This window comes from Paraphaeosphaeria sporulosa, assembly GCF_001642045.1.
Source record: "Paraphaeosphaeria sporulosa strain AP3s5-JAC2a unplaced genomic scaffold CC84scaffold_3, whole genome shotgun sequence".
In the NCBI taxonomy this organism is placed as follows: Eukaryota; Fungi; Ascomycota; class Dothideomycetes; order Pleosporales; family Didymosphaeriaceae; genus Paraphaeosphaeria; species Paraphaeosphaeria sporulosa.
Window position 1 is genome coordinate 268471 of NW_017253362.1, and position 19080 is coordinate 287550.

The 19080-nt window shown below is 50.8% G+C and overlaps 6 protein-coding genes across 6 annotated transcripts; 2 read left to right on the forward strand and 4 right to left on the reverse strand.

Annotated features, from left to right (window-relative positions):
* Positions 1-1837: 1837 nt before the first annotated feature.
* Positions 1838-4922, reverse strand: CC84DRAFT_1173477 (uncharacterized protein; the record flags this gene model as incomplete). The annotated part of the gene is made up of 5 exons (XM_018180039.1): positions 1838-2479; positions 2527-3632; positions 3686-3852; positions 3903-4252; positions 4317-4922. The coding sequence occupies 5 exons, from the start codon at positions 4920-4922 to the stop codon at positions 1838-1840; spliced, it is 2871 nt and encodes a 956-aa protein (XP_018038247.1).
* A 1003-nt stretch (positions 4923-5925) lies between these two features.
* Positions 5926-9015, reverse strand: CC84DRAFT_1140220 (uncharacterized protein). The gene is made up of 5 exons (XM_018176278.1): positions 8748-9015; positions 8646-8693; positions 6591-7802; positions 6342-6536; positions 5926-6284 (listed from the first exon to the last, which is right to left on the reverse strand). The coding sequence occupies exons 1-5, from the start codon at positions 8847-8849 to the stop codon at positions 6090-6092; spliced, it is 1752 nt and encodes a 583-aa protein (XP_018038248.1). The 5' UTR covers positions 8850-9015; the 3' UTR covers positions 5926-6089.
* A 766-nt stretch (positions 9016-9781) lies between these two features.
* Positions 9782-11651, reverse strand: CC84DRAFT_1161935 (uncharacterized protein). The gene is made up of 2 exons (XM_018177863.1): positions 10830-11651; positions 9782-10315 (listed from the first exon to the last, which is right to left on the reverse strand). Exons 1-2 carry the CDS (start codon positions 11643-11645, stop codon positions 9905-9907), a joined length of 1227 nt encoding a protein of 408 aa, XP_018038249.1. The 5' UTR covers positions 11646-11651; the 3' UTR covers positions 9782-9904.
* A 245-nt stretch (positions 11652-11896) lies between these two features.
* On the forward strand, positions 11897-13556 carry CC84DRAFT_522193 (Actin/actin-like protein). The gene is made up of 2 exons (XM_018186615.1): positions 11897-12345; positions 12402-13556. Exons 1-2 carry the CDS (start codon positions 12022-12024, stop codon positions 13395-13397), a joined length of 1320 nt encoding a protein of 439 aa, XP_018038250.1. The 5' UTR covers positions 11897-12021; the 3' UTR covers positions 13398-13556.
* Position 13557: 1 nt separating this feature from the next.
* Positions 13558-15948, forward strand: CC84DRAFT_522190 (uncharacterized protein). The gene is made up of 3 exons (XM_018186614.1): positions 13558-14355; positions 14406-15225; positions 15274-15948. Exons 1-3 carry the CDS (start codon positions 13706-13708, stop codon positions 15781-15783), a joined length of 1980 nt encoding a protein of 659 aa, XP_018038251.1. The 5' UTR covers positions 13558-13705; the 3' UTR covers positions 15784-15948.
* Positions 15949-17075: 1127 nt separating this feature from the next.
* CC84DRAFT_1238897 (HET-domain-containing protein) lies at positions 17076-18028 on the reverse strand (the record flags this gene model as incomplete). Its single annotated transcript, XM_018183964.1, has 2 exons — positions 17292-18028; positions 17076-17100 (listed from the first exon to the last, which is right to left on the reverse strand). The coding sequence occupies exons 1-2, from the start codon at positions 17993-17995 to the stop codon at positions 17076-17078; spliced, it is 729 nt and encodes a 242-aa protein (XP_018038252.1). The 5' UTR covers positions 17996-18028.
* Between the last annotated feature and the right edge of the window lie 1052 nt (positions 18029-19080).

Sequence of the window (19080 nt, forward strand, 5' to 3'; positions counted from 1 at the left end):
TTGCTAAAAGTGACCTTGTTGAGTTGTGAAAGTAGGGCCTTTCGGTTCCTGCTGCGATGGACAAATGCTGGACTTCCACAGAATCGCATTTCTATGCCATCTGGGTCTCGTTGCTTGACAAGGTATGCCAGGGCAGCAAAAGTGCGCTGCACATCATCCCAGTGAGATTGCATACTTTTTGAATCGTCAATCAAGAAGACCTTTCCTCGTTAATGACAATACAACCGCGTCAAAGATCACTTACTTGATTTCTATTGTTCAAATCATCAAGAAAGTGTTGCCCAGCCAGCTTCGGTTTTGTATGCTCCTTCTTCGCGACAATCCACCTCTCGACATCGTCGATAGTAATTTTCGGGATGTCTTTGCGCAGCTTCTTTTCCAAGTGTAGTATGGAAGAGCCATGGCTACTCAACGGTCTGGCCCCTACAGCATCCCCATCGGAAACCGATTTCCGTTGTCCTGTTGTCTGAACAACATTCCGAGCAATGTATTCTTCTTCACTAATACCAAGAGTGTTAGGCTGGGTATCAGATTCTCTTGGGCCCCAGAAAGCTGCCCCTAAAACAGCGAATTCAGCCTCAGCACGCTTTCTTGCCAAGTCATCGCGCGATGATGCAAGTAAATGCTCAGTATCTTGTTGTTTCAAGGTAGAGGCAGCCTCTCGGACATTAATTTTCTCATCACGGCTTCTTAGGCTTTCAACGCTTGCCTTGGAGACTGTCGCGTCACGGACGACACTTTCAATGGCAAGGTTCGGCGTTGACGAATTCTGGAAATGTCGCATTGGCTCCACTTTCTTTTTGTGAAGATTTATGTCATTTCTGGACGTGTATCCACCTGTAAAGCTCGCGCTGCTGCCGGGTATGTGTAGGTGCTCGCTGGAAGAGCTCAGACGTCTGACACCAGCACGATACACTTGTTGCACGTTGTGCTGGAAATCGGCCACGAGAGACGACGTCGAAGAATGGGCGCTCATAGTTAAAACCGTGCGCCAGGCAGATTGTGGACGATGTTGTGTAAGTTGTGCGATGGCGGCTATGGTTAGAGACAGGCACGCGGAGCAGGTCTCCAATTAGATTACCCGAAAACGCCCTGCAGCTGCGCGTGGCTTAGCTACCTAATATCCGCCACCCTCGATGCATGTGCATGTGCAAGGCTGCACAAAACGTAATGCGACATAAGATATACAAGACCAAACAGCACGAATACGATATACTATACAAATGTTCTCTAATGCGATGAGAGGTTCGTTTGTTTTCCCCGCTTACCCCGTGGCTAGATGTGCAAACTACCAAGACGGTGGATGAGGCAGAAGAACTCAGCAAGCCTTGCATGAAATACCGGTCAGATGGATCCTGTGTCAGCCTGATCTTCCTCCGGCGCTCAATAAATACATTGAATGGCTCTCTCAGGCTCTTGCCACCTCTGCGGGATTGTTACATTGTATACTGCCAGTATAACAATTTTTGGGTCAAAGTTGATGGACTCAATTTGCAGGGACCGGTCTCTAAGATGCGACCATGTAAATATACGAGAAGTTCATGAAGCCTTCGCGCGAAGCTGAAACGACTCGTGAACATTAAAGGCGGTATACATAAGTCGCATGCCGCCAGTTCATGCTCCCATTGTTGCACCGCGTAAAGTAATTTGTGTCATAGTGATTGGAGTCGTCAGCAGACAGAGTTTCTGGGTCCGATCTTTGACTATGTAGATACCGTACCCCAACCTATACAGGCACATGCTGGAATTTTTACAGATGCTAGGTACGCCAAGAGTTCGAACAGATGTCCAGTGCATAAGGAAAGATAATACATGACGTGACAAACACTCACCACCATTAGCTGGTGGGCGCCGCTGTGCTTGTATGTTTTGATTTGGGGCCGTCCGCTGTTACATCAATGGCACCGAGCAGCATCTTGTAGACATTCCCAGTGGAAGGTTCGGTGTCGATCAAGTCCTGGCTCACGCCATACTCATCCAGATCCTCATCCAGCATTCGGAGACGCTCAGTACCGACTGGGTCTGACCCAAACTGGATGAACTGAATTCCCAGTTGACCTTTACGCATACCACTCTCGATAAGCTTGTTTATACTGTCAACGATGGCGGGAAGCCACTCATCTCCCTCTTCCCAGATGCCATCAGTAAGGATGTAGATATTGACCCCCCACTTTTCTTTGCGCCATCGGAATCCGGTCCAAGTTGGGCTCTTTTTCTCTTCGTGATGTAGGTCCCGAAGTATCGCGCTCAAGGTTCGCCCGATGTCGCACTGACCGCCTAAGCGAAGGCCGACACTGCTTAGTGCATTAAGGAGGGGCTTCCGGTGCTTGCTAAGTTTCTTAAAAGATGTATCCATTGTTGTGCGAATCTCCATGCCGTCGGGGTCTTTCCGTTTTACTATGTATCCGAGTGTGGAAAATACGCGAAGTGCGGCAGGCCAATGGTCTTTCATACTCCCAGAGTCGTCGAAGAGGAACACCTGCCTTTGCGTCAGAAGGGATGCGAACTCAGAGATATCATTCTTACGTGATCTCTACCATTCAATGGTTTCAGCGAATGGTAGCCTTGAAGGAGCGGTGTTCGACTATATGATTCTGTCCGTTTAACCCACTGCTCCACTTCCTGGAGAGAAGCCTCAGGGAACCTCGATCGTCTTTCAGTCGGCTGGAGAGTTGTTCTTGGACTAGAGGTTCCGTTCAACTTTGGATGGGAAAAATGGGACGGTTGTTCGTGCGTGTCCATGACCGAAGCTTTGGGGGTTGTCGGATTCGAGACCGCTTCTTCGTTCTGTTCGATTGGATGCTTTTGGGCTGAAAAATCACCAAACTGCCTCGTGCGAATAACTTGTTCAGAAATTTGATGCGCTCCAATGGGCCTTGGACTCAGCCCATGAATTTCGTATGTAGCGTCTCGGGATATGAATGGCCTGCTTCTCTCTGACGGAACGACCGCAGAGTTGCGTGAATTTCTATGTTCATATATGTCATAACCATTGAAATTGTACGGTTTGTATGGAGCCACGGAGAGGGAAGAGCTCGGGCCAGCGAAAGCAGGGGAATAGCTTTCCACCACGGGACTGAACGAAACGCCCAACCCGTTTCTGTTGACCTCTGGTGGGCACTCAGGCGGAGCCCTGCGATTAACATCAGGCGTGGCTGACGTTATGAAAACGTTCGGATACGAGAACCTATTGACTGTGGTGGGGCTCTGCTCTGGCACGTGACGTGCTGCATCCAAGATACTTGTGGATCGTTGGTAAACCTGGACGGCCGTGGGGCGTACAGACTCATGACCGAGCATGTCTTCTGCAAGGGCAAGAACTCTTTCTGTTATATCGTCATTTCGGCGACACTCTTTTCTTATCTTTCTGTGGGTGTCTAGAACCTCTTGCAACACTTTGGTTCCATTGTGGAAGCACCCGTTGTGAGAAGTATTCTGAAGAGCCTCGACCTGTTGCGTTGCTTCCGCGCGCCTCAATCGATACATTTGCAGGCCTTCTCTTCCGAGGACTAGCCAAGCTGCAGCTTCACTGAAAACGCAGCCGAGGGCCCATATATCTTTCGTAGGCCGTGCGTCCAGGATCGTACGCTCGAGAATAGAATCGCCTTCCCTGACGTAAAGCTCCGGAGGGCCTGTCACGAGTTGGTTTAATCACTGTAGATGTGTAGGCGTGTCTTCAACTTACTGAACATCTGGGTTCCTTTCACATTTTTGTTTGTACCGTTCCAGCGCTCAAGTTTGTAATCGAAATCGGTAAGGCCCAAATCGGCCAACTTAAATCGAACTGCAAATCTGGAAGGTCCAAAAGCTACAGTGACAAGAATGTTATCTGGTTTAATGTCATGGTGAATGCTGAGCACAATGAGTCATTGTTCACACTGGCAGTGGCTATGAAAACTAACCCTTGTATGTCTAGTTGGCCAAATTCCTCGTGGTGCAGACTGTGTATTCGAATCAGTGGTATCACGAGATTTAACAGTCCGGTCCAGAAATGGAGGATGTGCTCAACCTGAACCGGTGTCTCGGGGTGTTCCATAAACCTGGTCAAAGTTCCGCCGCCGACATACTCCAACAGCATGTTGTAATTTCGGCCTTGTACCCATGATCCATGGAATTGTGCTAAGTAGGGCAATAGATCCTTTTGCTCTCTCAAGATTGTGTAGGCTTCCACTTCCTTGTGGTGAAGATCCGCGTTTTCTGCAGAGCAGGACTTGAGAAAGAATTTATTTGTGGGCTGGTTGCCACACTCATCCTGTTTTTGCGAGGTCAGCTTAGCAGTTCGAAGCACTGTTCCTGCGAAACGGAAGGAGTCTTACTCGCTCAGTCAAGTGATTGTAGTCTGGGTGAATATCCACTTCCCATGCGCTTGAATCGGGGCCTTTCTTTATAAGCCGCTTTTCCACGATTGGAATGATGATTCGTTCGTCGATTCGAAAATCGCCATTGAGTCTCGTTGATTCGAAGTCCTGAGCACAAAACTGCCATTGGGCTTCGACAAACTGGTCGAAGAACTCGCGCATGTCCGTGGGCCAATCTGAATCGTTTACGAAGGGCAGAAAATTGTCCTCGAGGCGTTGTTCCCTGAGGAAACGTCGGAGCCATGGGAGTTTGTTGATGTATACAAGAATAGTAAAAACGCGTATGTAATCTTTGTAAACCTTCGAGCAGGCTGTGCTAGAAGACAGGGAGCTAGCCAGGATCCTTCGGATCTTCCCTTCGGTGAGGTAGCGTCGAAGGGCACTGATAGGCACAAACGAGCGCCTGTGCGGTGGCGGCAAGGCGTCGTCCACGGCCCACCTTGCGTTGGATTTGATGTGATGCAAGAAATCGGGTACAGCATCTGATTGCTGATTGATCGATGCACTTGGAGATCGCGGTGACGTGGGGCTCCAATGTGGCTGCTGTTCAGGCGAAGGCGCCATAATGGTGTTAGGCAACGGTTTATGGGAAATTTCAGCCGCTACACTAGACCGTTGTACGGTAATTCTGTGTTGGCAAGCTGTAGGTGAATCGCGCAGGCTTCAGCGCATACTTGAGCTGGATGGGAGGGCGGTTTCCGCCTCTATGTACAAACGAGACTGGTCGTATCGCTAATATATGCAGACACGAGGCCAGCCACTGCGGCTAGGCAGGTGCAGAGGAGGACCCGCTGAGCCACACAGTCATCTGCAGGCCGATTTCCGCGTTTCTTATCTTCGTAACGCCACGCACCATCCAAGATGCAAACAAAGTCTTCGAACCAAGCAGACGAGTCTTCAAATTCATTAAAGAAAGTCTTTGAAGGAAAGGAGAAAGAGTACATAGAAAGTTCGATCAAGGTTGGGCAGCGCGTGTGCTGAGCGCACCGCTACTGGATGCACATGCCTCAGGCAGGGACTTCAGCCTGATCCAGCCTATTCAACAAAATTGCTTACGCAGTGCTGCGAGTGGAGTCGCTTTACGTTGGAGCAAAGTCTGGCTCGCTCGGCGCATGTAGTGTACTGCTGTGAAAGAGATGATGTGGAATTAGAGCTAGGGATCCTTCGATCTGTCTCTGAATAGTGGGGTCAGCTATTCCTAGCCAAGTAAATTGGGCCCATGCCCCAACAATGGCGCTTGATCCTCCACAACGTCAAAACGCCATGAGAACATCGCTGAGCATTGGGATCGCATCGTGCACTGCATCTTTGATGACGTTGTTCCGCTATGTGCTATCATATCGTAAAAAGTGCTGAATTGAGGACGGCGGCTGCTCACCGGAAAGCCTCACGCACCTGCAGAAAGTCAATAATACTTGTCGAATCCGCCTCGCCTTCTCAACGTGTACAGCCTCACCGTGAGGTCCCACATTCAAGAGCACGTCGATCATGCGTCATGTGCGACGAACATCCGAAAAATATTTTCTAGTACGGGCTATTGAGTGTCTACAAATCCAGGCTATCACAGGTAGACAGGTAACGTTCGTGCACTAGCGGGTTCTCTCAAGATTGATCATCAAAATGCTAACGCCAATCAGTGCTAGCGCTGATGGTCGCGGCTCCGCTCCCTTGCTTTATGCCCGACCCACATGAGCAGCGCATAACTAGTCGCACAGAAACGAGCTCGGAATGTCAAGCAGCATCGAAACCCGGCTGCTCGCCCTCTACTGTTCCCGCCTTTGCTTTTGCTGACCGAGAGATAAGGTACCATGCAAGGAACGTTAGAAAGGTCGCGGGAAGTGCGATCGCAAGGTAAACTTTCAGTCCCGTCATCTGTAGGTCTTGTTTGCCGTCCTTGAAATCAAGTATATCTGTGCTCATGAAGCTCTGGGGATCGCTTCAGCATATGAATCTGCAGCAAAACAGTGGCCGAGAAGCACTTACTGCAAGAAAGGTGGCCGGAAGGAAGAAAAGTGTGACAGAAGTAATCGCCCGCATCGAAACGGTCTCTCGTTCGGTTTTCTTTGCAATTGAATGCATCTCAATAGTCATCGCTTCCATGAAACGCGCCGAATCATGCGCCTTCTTTGCAAATGAGTCATTAGCTTTTGTACTCATGTGCTGCAAAATGCAGTTCAGCTTCCATCCATGTCAGCCTATATTAAAAAACTCCCAACGTACATCAATACTCACCAAATGCTTTCGATTACTCAGAAGCTGCAGTAAAGTCTCCACCCTTGATTGCAACATAAGCATATCTTTGATGGACCCAGACACGCACTTATCGAAGTAGGCGTGCTGCGCAGCACACTTGTCTTTAATATCTGTTGGCAAATCCTTGTGCGCCATAGCATCTTCATAGAACTGCCTGAGCTCCCCCAGAACTCCTACATCGAGCCGTAGATGTAAAAGAGCATCTTGCAGTTTTTGATCAATATATTCAGCATTCTGCAGGTCCTCAAATTTAAAATGATCATGTGCAGTATTAATGCCACCCTCGAGAAAGTTTGGTGGTCGTTCCGCTGGTGCCCGGAGATCTCCTACGGGTGTCGATCGCCGTTCGCTAGTGGACGGTAAAATTGGAGAGCTCCGTTGTTCAGAGACCCTAGTTTTGAGTTTATTAAGTGTACTGTATAGAGAGTTCAAGCTTCTCTGCAATGGTTTCGTGTTGCTCAGAGCTGCATTAATCCACTTCTCTTCGCCATAGGAACTATGTTCCGTTCTCAACTTGGTGTCAGAGTCCTCTATTATAGTAGAACTACGTGATGGGAATTTCGACGAGAAGGTTCCAGTTTTGGACCTCGGACTAATAGCACTGGTTGGTGATTGCGCAACTGTCGGAAAACTACCCATACGCTGTGTTGGGCTTCTAAGCAGATTTATTGGCTGGGGTGGCGGGGTTCGTGGCTTATCCACAGGAATGACCATAGCCCCCGGGGCCAATCTCTGCACCTTTCGTTCGAGATCATTGAGGTACCAGCGCCAATTTTCGCTTGCCCAGTCGCATAGCATCAGATGAACGTCTAGCGTGGAAGAGAAAGTTTCTGGCCGCGACTTTGCTTGGGTAAACGGAAGCAACATCTCTTCATCCTGGATGCGCTCTTTGATGAGCTCATTGCCTTTGACCGTAACCCATAGCGCCCGTCCGGTCTGAATATCGTACGAGTGATAGACAGCACATTGTCGAATGGACCATGGTATTTGTGGATCGCTGCCAGATGGTTCAACAGACCTCAGATTGTAGCATAACCTAAGCTCCCTACCTGATCGGTGTAGCTGAGGAACTTCGGCATCGCAATTTGTAGCCGTCATCACAGACCCATCGCGCAAGCCACTGAAGTATGCGTCTTTGGCGCCGACCTGGTTCCCAAATGGAAAAATGAAGTCCAGAAACGAGGGCATAATCTGATGGTACGAAAAAATGAATTTGAACATGTCTTTGGCAACGCTTAAAGGTGCTCGGCTATGCTTCGCATGTATGAATCTGTAATCGTTAGCTCGAGATCTCCGTCGAATCTGAGACATGCTTGCATGAAACGATATAATGGATCACTTCTTCCAGGCTCCAGTGCCCGTCTGAGCAGGTTTTTAAGGCTTTCAAGGTCTGTAACCCTTTCGGAAAATGGACCTGCATCGCTTAGTATAAGTCCATGTCAAGCATGATTATATCGTGTGCAGTACCTTGGTTGCCATTGACATCTATGAAATCAACGGCACTATTTCGGTCCGACTGACGTAATACCTTTACTTGTTGGTCACAAAACAGATGATGTTTATCCGATTCCAATCTGTTAACGTAGGCTCTGAGCTTGCGAACTGTATTCTCAGGCACGATGAGGTTTTCTGGATAGACCGCGAACTTCTCGCAGGACTTGACAAGACAATCCATTGCAATGAATACTCGAATTTCTCATGACTGTAAATATTGATTCCAGAGCTAGGCGAAGTCGAAGTTTTATATCAAAGTCGCTCCCACTCTTTCGGTGAGCAGCTGATTCGTGCCACGGCGCACATACTTTCGTCAAGATAGATCAGATGCGGAACAAGGCAAGCCCCATCGGCTGGTTAACGAGGATGAGCATGCCTTCAGCCGACCAATATAACGCCAATACGTAGTGCATATCATAAGGCGGGTCTCACCCAGCGTTGCCCTTGAACGTCCATATTACACACGCAGGGACGCAAGCTCGCCTTTCTGTTCCTGTAACATTATTGGTGTTTCCCCAACAGTAACCTTCGGGTACATACTTCGGTCAACGGCGTCGGGATCCAAAACCGGTAGAATCCATTCTGTATCTACAGACCAATTAGGTAAACATACCAACGTCGCGTCTTAGTATACTCTCTTACGTTGATGAAGAAGTCCCACGCCCCGAAGATTCGTGTGAGAAAGCTTTCGAGGTCCGCCTGCCTCAATCTGTAAGTCTCAAACGTGTCCCACGCGTAAACCATGCTGATGGTGGTCTGCGCGCAATGTTGATTGGTCAGGGGAGCACGGCAGTATTCGCCAATCTGATGGCTGTAAGCACAAGAAAACCGGTCTGCTTCCTTCCGGTCAACGTAGATATAATCCGTATTGTGGACTGAGGCAGCCTTGCTAGCCTTCCATCTTTCACACCTTCTTATGTTAACAGCCAACTCATGCGGCTCTGCTCGTCGCTATCTTGTGGAGGTGTGTGGCCTCGTCTTTCGAAATTCTATACGTCTCCATAAGGGCACCGTTGCCTGCACGTTGCCTGCGTGTCTGTGACCGATCCCAGTGGTAAACGCCATCACGACCTCTATTGAGTGGGTGTTTCGTAGGCGATCAAGCCCATGTCCATGCATCTCATAGTGCCTTGGTCACAAGGCATACTCCTGCTTCACTATTATTGGGCGAACTTTGCATATGCTGATAACGCAAAAGCTGCAGGCTCGGGCTGTGTGATACTTGTGCATCCCGTAAGCAGCTTCGGGTGCACTAGAAGGAAGATTCCCCAATCATACCCTTACGACATGCTACTCAAAATCTGTGTCTGACCGTCCGCGGAGAACACTCGAAGGCAACTTGCAAAAGGCAGTCGGAAGGCAAAAGGCAATCGGAAGGCAAATGGCAATTGGAAGGCAATAGGCGGTAAAGATACTCTCAGCCTTGCTTCTCGAATGCCGAAGGCCACGTCGGCACGGGGCAATGAATCCTATCACGGAACCCCGTCTCCCTCGCAAACATGAACAGCAACGTTATCCGATACCGTGGAGCTGGCGTAAACCCCAGAAATCAGCAATATCTCTGCCGACGAGGCGGATCGAAGGACCGGTTGCTTACTGGGGATATCAAGCCGCCTCGGTTCGTCCTTCCTTGCAAGTGAACTTTTATTACATAATCCAGCCTTGCCATGGACACTGCTCACTCCATTATACTGACTTGTATGTCAATCTGTCACCGACGATCGATTTCAACTTGCGTGGCCGTTTTTCTGAGTGTGGCAACTGACCGTGATGGCTCGACCTATACGTTGACGCTACGATCACCAAGTATCAGCCAGTGATGATCCTAAAGCCATAGGCTTGCCCCCAAGCAGCGCATCATTCGTAATCCCAGCATCTCTGAAGCCTTTCACATACCACGGCAGGCATATAGACATCCACACCACCACCCAGAAATGTCCAGTCCATACGGCAACGTCTTTGAAAACGCCTTTTGCCTTCGTCACCTTTTTCCAGGCTAACTGTACACAGCTCTCGAGAGTGATCACGATAGGCTGAGACATGAAGAAGGCAAATTCGCCCATGTCTTTGCGCGTTACATTGAACATTTCGAACTCGTGCACGAGGCAGCTGATGGCGAAGGAGAGGTAGAGTTGTGCTAGGCGGGATGTCATGCTGCCTTTTGAGATACCTAGGGCGTAGGTGATGCGGCGGGCGGGTTGGGATACCATCTGTGAGAACTCGTTAGCATCTGATCAAGGAATAACGGAGACCTCTCCGCTTGCGTCCTGTTCTGTATCAACACAATGTAAAGAACGACCCGTACACTCTAGCCTGTCAGCGATTCCGCATGTCGTGATACCATTTGCCCTCTCTGCTCATCATCATCTACTCGACTTATCTTTGCCCTTATTTCGGCTTCATTCCATGAACCTCACCTCTCCCACCTCATCTCCCCTTGATATCATACCCCGAACTCCTTTACCTTGGTTCCATTGCTCAGATATATCAGGCCAACTTCGTTTCTTTGATTTCAGCCCTCAAATTCAACCATTCCGCCAACTCTTCGTAGCTTCTTTAGCACAGATTCCACCTCTGAATATGCGCTTATACTGTGTCCCCGCCGTTCTTTCTCTTTAACTTTACCCGCGCGAAGCATCAATTGGAAAACGAATACACGCAGCAGTCAACATGTAACGGGAAATGGGAGGGATGAAATGAACCAAATGAGAAAGAAACACTCACCACCCGCATCGTTTGATGATAGACCACACTCCACATCTGTGAAACCGACCAGGCATCCTTCAGACTCCCCACAAGTGGTGGCCACTGCCACTGCTCGTACACACCCAATGCGACTGACACTGCAGCGCAGAAATTGTAGAAGCAAAGAATACGGTTCAAGACCCAAAAGGCGCCAGACCATCCAATGATTGTGTTTGCGAGAAAACGTTGTACCACGTATTTTGGCGATGCTTTCTTCTCCAGTGCAGACGCAAACCCAAGTACCACCAGCATGATCGTCGAATACACGTATGCCAAAATGGCCCTCCGAAGATGCCTCCTCACATAGCTCCACCTTGGCAAACTCTCATCAGGGTCTTCTGGAATCTGCCTGACTTGCCAATTCCATCCAATGCCGCGATGCGATGGAATCATCAAGCTTATCGCCCACAACAACGTCTCCCAGGCCGATGCCGTGTCTTTAGTGCCTTTCCCCTTGTTTCCTTTCTCTTTCAACCCACCGCCTCTCCCCACCCAAACAGGCGCCCCTTCTCCCTCTACAGGTCTCAAGATCGCAAACTCCACAAGCCAGATTGGCATCGCGACAAACATGCTCGTGTTGTAGTAGTCTTGGGAGGGGTCGCCGAACGTGTAACATGGCGCGCGAAGACACAGTAGAAGTAGGACAGGAAAGACGAGGAGTGCTACCAAACGGCGTGCGTGGAAGAAGAAGGGGATGAGGGACAGAGCAAATGTGAGGAGTTGATAAAGGGGCGGGTAAGGTGTGCGCTCAGAGAGAGGCGGGTAGAACGATGCGAGGGTTTGGATTATGGACATTTTTTGGTTCGGGTAGAGGAGCAGGGTATAGTATTGATACATGGGCTATATAATTACACGATCGGAATTTTTAGGCCACCACTGCCATCTAGCGGACTTGGTTTACGGCAATCTCGGGTGGCGTGACGTAGCAGGTGTTTGCATCATGCGATTGGCTTCGCGGTGAGATAGCATCCTCTATATTGACTTGCCAGTGAACAATGGTAGCAGTCGGAAGTGAAATTGTTATTTCATTGTGTACGCTTGTATCGATCGTCAGGGTTCACCACTTATCCTACCCAGAGGAATCTCTCGGCTACACCTTCCGTTCAAGAAATCTTACGTAAGCGGGCATCTCTAGCCCCAAGGTTCTCGCGCGACCATCTCTCCACCGACAATGGCACCAAAGAAGAAAGGAAAAGCGGCCGTACCCTCCAAAACACTTGTCATTGACAACGGCGCATACACTCTCAAGGCTGGCCTTGTGTCGAGCGAAACTAGCGAGCTCAGCTATGATGATTGCAGCGTAATACCGAATTGCGTAGCGCGAAGCACGCGCGACAAGCGCACGTATGTTGCGTCGGAAATGGCAGAATGCAAAGACTTTGGCGAGCTCGCATTCCGAAGACCGGTTGAGAAGGGTTTCATCGTGAATTGGGAAGCGCAAAAGGCGGTCTGGGAACATGAGTTCATGGACAGCAGTGCGGGGGCGGGGTTGAGGGTAGGTACGAGACGTGCTTTCCCCGTGAACATGTTCCGGGACTAACGCTGCTACAGTGTGATCCGAAAGACACGAATCTTCTGTTAATGGAGAAACCGAACTGTCCCAAGGAACTGCAGAAGAATTGCGATGAAATCGTGTTCGAACAGTTCGAATTCAATGCCTACTACCGCTGCATTGGCGGCGCGATGAACGCGTACCATCCTACCTCTCTCGGCGCGCTGCCCCAAGAGTGCCTCCTTGTGATCGATACATCCTACTCGGATACGACTATACTACCCGTTTACAAGGGGCAGCTGCTCCATTCGGCGGTGCGACGACTCACCGTCGGGGGAAAGCTGCTCACAAACTATCTGAAGGAGCTCTCTTCGCTGAGACACTACAATATGCTGGAGGAGACGTACCTGCTTAACGAGATCAAAGAGGCAGTGTCATTTGTTGCGCCCTCGACGCAGGAGTTCTCGAAAGACTTGGAGCGGACATGGAAAGGTCGGCTAGGCGACAAAAGAGAGCTAGATTCGAGTATAGTGGTGGACTATGTGTTACCGGACTACGAGCAGGCGATACACGGGTACGCGCGGCCACACGATCCAGTGAAATCGAGAATGCGCCGCGGCTTGCAGCCTATGCAGGGTCCGCGAGAAGACCTGCTACCGCTCGGAAACGAGCGGTTCGCTGTTCCAGAATTGCTCTTCAACCCGACCGACATTGGCATCCAGGAAGTCGGGTTACCGCGCGCCGTCATGGAGGCGCTCAATGGTCTGCCTGAGGCCCTGAAGGTTGCCATGCTGGCGAATGTTGTGGTTGTTGGAGGAAATACGCTTATCCCCGGTTTCATGGACAGGTTGGAGGCTGAGCTAAGGGCTCTGGTGCCTTCGAACTACCTGCTCAATATTGCGAAGGCAGATGATCCGATCAAGCACACGTGGCTGGGAGCTGCGCAGTTTGCAAGCCGGCCAGATCTGATGAAGGAAGTGTTGGTGACCAAGGCGGAGTACGATGAGCGAGGGTCTACGTGGTTGGGCAAGAAGTTTGCGGGTGGGGAGCGATAGGCCCGGGCATGCTGTTGGCATTGTAATTCCTGTACGAACATCATGACTGAGTGAAGCCTTGACACCTTCTGTCTTTTGCCTCTTCCCAACCCGCTCTTACTAGATCGTCTTTGCTCATGTCTTCATGCTCTTGATCCCGGGTCTAGCAATTTCACAGCTTCACTGGTTCTCGTGTCGCGTGTTGATGCCGCTGTTCGATGGACGGGCTTTGATTGGCCGGTGCGCGTCGGTCAATCTTCGGCCGCCTTCGAAAAGTTGCAGCGTTCATTCGAGGACCACGGAGGAGCTCCATCTCCATCACCACTCCAATGCGACGAATACCGCGCCCGCAGCGGGCAATCGACCCTTCGCTTCCCGTGCCGTCTCTGATCCAGCGTCGGATCGCACCATCGCAGTGTCTACGCGCCGCCGCCGCGCAGTCCCATCTCCGCACCACCTCCGCGTGCTTCTCCACGACCCCTACTTTCAACTTCCTCCTTGGCGGCAAGCAAGACAAGAAGAAGCACCAGGCGTTTGTGCGAAGATGGCAGAAGAGAATACTCGGTGACTCGGAGCCCATTGGCGCGCATGTCGACCCCTACGACCCGAACTCGCCCGTGCGCATCGCTCCTGAGGAACAAGGCGAGGAGATCGAGGTTCTCGAGGAGGAGATGCAAGCCGTCAAGTCCGCCCGAAGACAGCACTCACACGACGAACAATTAGTCAAGCAGCCATACAAAGAGGCAACTGAAGGGCCATTGCTGCATGTGGGTGGGAAAGAATGGATCGAGCAGGCCGATGAGGTCAAGCTGGCGAAGGAGTTCGAGAAGCTCACCCAGCGGACCTACACGCCGATGACGCAGGCGATGGCCGACGAGGTCGAGAAGCTGACGGGCACGTACTACACGCTGCGGGATGACAATCTGATGATGGCGCAAACCTTTGACGAGGTGACCGGCAAGCCGTACACTGACTTCAGGTGAGGACCCACGTCCTTGTGTGTCGTTTTCATCGGGCTGACAAGCGCAGTTTCGGCCGCACAACGCGCGTCACCAAGCCCGAGGCTCTCCGCACCAACTTCCACCAAGCCGTAATCGAGATTCACGCTCTGAAGCAGGCCGGGAAGGACCTCGACATCTCGAAGCAAGCGAACCGAGGAATCTACGAGGCGCCTGGATGGATTCAGGATGTCAAGCTGCAACGCAACAAGGAGGGCAAGATCGCTCTCGCCTTTCCCGCAGGGCAGTCGCTGGAGTCCTTGCTCGCAGAAATGGAGCATGTTCCTGACTACGCCCCTCCGGCACCCGAAGCGCTGGAGCCCGAGGCCTTGGAGGAGGTCCTGGAAGAGGAACTTCTGGCTGCAGAGGGCCAACCCGTCGCTCCAGCAGCTCCAGTGGTAGAAGAGCCCGCGCCGACCATGGACCCCGCCACTCCTGCCTTCAAAAGGGCAGCGCTCGTCAAGGATGATGCCGAGAAGCCCAAATTCGACTTCATGTCGAACAGGCCTGTGCCTCGCAAAATCCAGCCTGCCGAGCCGGTCAAGCCCGTCGAGCCCGTTGCGGAAGTCGTCGAGACTGTGCAGGAAGTTGTCGTAGAACAACCCGTGGCTGCAGCCCCGGCTTTGGATATCGATGCCGCTTTCGCAACCTCTTCAAAGACCCTAAATGAGCTCCGCCATGCTGTCCTAGAATCAGCTGCCCGCTCGAGCGAGAAGAATGTCGCTGACGTACGGAAACTGCTCCACAACACCAGCACACCTGCACCTAGCAAGACTGTACTGCGCGTGGAGCTCGATTCACAGGTAAAGTGGCAGCAAGTCCCTGTCACAGATATCCAACTCAAGTTTGCTGTAAGTCCTCTACACCATGCAGCCTCACACGTCCACTGACAACCCCAGCTCTCGAAGCGCCTCACCCAGCTCACCGGCCACCGCATCTCCGACCGGCACCTTACCTCCGCCAAAGACATCGGCGACCTTTACCACCACATCTGCGGCACCGCAAAGTCCAAGCCCACCGACGTCTACTCCTACCTCCACACCGAAGGCACCCGCCAGAACCACCACATCAACATGCTCACCCGCAACCACCCCGAGGGCGCCGTCATCAAGGCGCGCGCGCCCGTCACCGGCGAGCTCCTCAAAGCAGGCAACGTGCAGATCCTCCGCAAGAAGCCTACCAAGGAGGAGCGCCGCGTGCAAGTTGGATTGAACAAGGTCGTCCGCGGGGAAATGGTCAACAAGGGCCTGCTGCCCGACCCGGAGAAGCAGCGCACGATGAGAGGACTGCAGAGGCCTGGGGAGGCGCAGCGCAAGAGGGAGCTAGCGCGGCTGACGGCTTTGTTCCCGGAGTTTCATGGGCAGGGGGAGGAGACGTATGGGTTGAGGAAGAGGGCTACTAGGACGTAGCGTGTGCAGGGACGAGTGTAACATAGGCTTGCATTGCATGGTTCGGCGCGGCGCGGCTGCTTTGTACTATATGTAGGATTGGTGGGTTGCGTGACAGGGCTGCTATAGTGTACATTTTGTGTTGATAGCCTGGGAATAGAATGACGCCCGCCGTTGCAGCTGCCAACATGGTGTTCTCTGCTTTTGTGAAGCTCGGTGCTGGATTCGATCTGCCGCGCTGTTGGGTGCTTCCAATCCGTATCACCTTTGTGCCTGCTTGTGCGATGTGGTGAAGCTGTTGAGACGTGCTATGTTTGGGTAATTCGCTGTTACATCTTTTACATACGACCATGGGACACTAAAAACTAGTTTTCCTGCCCACCTTGCCGTCTACTCAGGACCGTGACCGGGAGACTGAACAGGATCCGGACCACTACGATCAGGATTGATCCACAGCATGCTATTTCATCAAATCATGATAGCTGCTATTGAATCGGGGCGGAATAACAGTTACGCCATAGACTACTACTAAAGCCTCTTCAGTGGTTACTCATTGCCAATGACAATCACGACCGCCATCTAGCACTGCGAGTGTGACCTGGTAGTGTAGCTCAGAGGGTTGCTTAAAGGGCAAGCTAATGCTACGTGAGATATCTCTACAATTGTAGTGCTGCAAGCCGTACGCAGGGACTATAGCCAGATAAAAAGTCTGTCAAGACTACCTAGCGCAGTGTTATCCACGTCTGTCCGCAATTTTTGTAGTTGTTCCACGTGCAGACCTATTGTGCCTATGGCTCGTGTCCAAAATTGTCCACTATAAAGTCGGTAATCAAAAAGTATCCGTGAATTTGAAAGGTTATTTTGGTACATTTTGTGAAGCGCTCACTACGATATACATGACTACCTCAAGTGGGCTTACATGGGGCCTGTGAGATCCAGCCTTCCTGTCAATACGTTGCTACAGTTTCATCATATCATCCACAGCATCTGGCAATAGCATTGTTACCTTCGTGAAGGACAATCAGCTATAAAATGACCCCTTTTCTGGCCTGAATATCATGTCACTAATGACGCTCAGTGGGCTGATGCCAAACTATCTTACTTACATCCATGACAATGAGGCGCATTGGCATAATGACCGTATTCGTCGCCTGAATCTGTCAGTAAAAAAATTTAGAAAATAATATTTGCAACGCGTACATTTCCAGCAATGTGGATCAGTTGATAAATGACCATACTTGCCACCTGCGTCGGTCAGTACATATCAGATACTTGTGGGCATTTAGGACTCACATGTATAGCAATGGAGCTCATTAGCATAATGACCCGATTCGCCACCTAGCAAGGCATAGTCAGCACGACTAGGTTTTTTTTTAATCTAGTAATACCCACATTTGTGGCAGATGATATTGCGTCGCTCAATTCGAGCTGTCCCATTATGACCGTGTCCTCGCTTTTGGTACTCAAAAGCAGTCGCATGGGTTTCTCGATCCAATAGCTCCTGGATTTCTTTTTTCAAGCGTACAAACGCCTTGTCCTTTCCTTCTCCGTATATGAGCGGCATATGGACATTGAAGATCCCCAGCAGAGAGTATGCCGCGTCCTCTTCGCGTTTTGTCTGGCGTTTCTCTGCCCATGACATCCGGTCTTCTACGCTGATATGATGCAAGGATTTTCCTTGAAGAACGCAGATGTCAATGCCTGTGATTTCGCGAATCATTTGTGTCATCCCTCTCTTTTCACCAAGTTTTACTCCTCCCGCGGAAAAGAATTCCACAACTCTTGGAGCAAGAAGTTCTTGGAGTGTCCATCCTCGAGTAAACCACTTACTGCGCCGAAAAAGTGGTTCCCATATCTTCTTGAGGGACTTCTGGTCTCTGGCTGAGCCGCTTGTCGACACATCAGAGAGATATACGTAGCACTTAGCCGCGCTATAATACCAGCGGAACATAGAGTTTATAGCTTCCGAAAGCTCTGCGCTACTTGATTTGTCGATGCAGCAAGTATCCACCCAAAAATATTGAAGGCCATCTGTCTTAGCTTGTCTTCCACAAAAGGCGAGCTTACGGTATCCCGCCTTTCTCTTTCCTGTACCCTCCACTAGGTCTTTAAACGTGACTTCTTCTTCATCTGCCCCCCAAGTATGAGAGAGAATTGCGTACGGTGGTATGTCGTTACCAATGCGTTCGATCAGGCTGAAGTCGTCATCACTCTGGAGCTGTAGAAGCCGCATGGCGACTGTCGTCGATCTTTCTCAAGAGATGTATCTCAATAATTGAGGAAGAAAGGTGAAGGACGCACGTTTTTGCCCACGGCTGCTGCTATTTGCGAGGTTGTCTAGCTGGCTTGAATAAAAACTGGACCATGGCATTGAAGGAGCGGTAGAGAATTAGAAAGCGATGGAAGCGCGCAGCATCTTGTCAGCTGTTGTCGTGCCGCAGCCTTGCAGCACACCCTGACATAGTAACACCACAGCAGTGTGGCCAAGTCTCCGGTGAGCTATAACCGGCGAAACCTACCCCGCCTTCCATTTTTCGAATATTAATTGGCTTTTCTTTGTGACTTTTGTAGACTCGATTGAGTGCCAATATTCGAATGCTGTCGCGATCGTAAAGCTGTTGCAACCGCTGAAAAGCGCTGGTCTAATGCTGTTGGGTGATGAACGCGATTGAAACCAGCAAGACTTGAGCAGATTGCTACGATTTGAGATTTGCGCTTGAGCGGTAGGCTAATGCGTCTGCGGGGCTGGTAGTACACTACACAGCGCTTCCGCTGATGATTACTGGTGTCTGGTGTTGCTAATTTGACGCAATGCCCACCAATCGCCGCCCTCTCAGCGTCTGCTCACCGGTCACTAGTAACGTTCACTGAGAAGCCTGCTACGGTGCCTAACTTCCTCACTACTCGTCGACTGCCTACTCCTCTTCCTGCAGCCTCCACTACAGGTGGCGATCCAGTGAGGCACAATCCGTCAGGGCGGCTCTGGTTTTGGTGTTATCCACATCAATGTGCTATGTGATGACTGCTTGAGTGATTCCGGCGCACCGCGTGACTGCGTGTCTTAAGTACGAAGACGTTGTTTTTTAGAGCCCGCAACCACCAACAACGCTATGTATCTGCCTGACAGTGCAGGCCAGCTCATCTGGACGTATCCGAGCCTATCATGGCCCGCCGTTCATTGTCGGATCTGAAGCTGACTTGCCCTCTTAAGAAATTTAGGCCATGGCTTTCCAGGCAGCAAGTCCCATTCAACCCCGCCCTTGACTTTCTTTTAACTGCCGTTCCCAGCCGCTGAGCTGGCACTCCAGGACGCTTGTT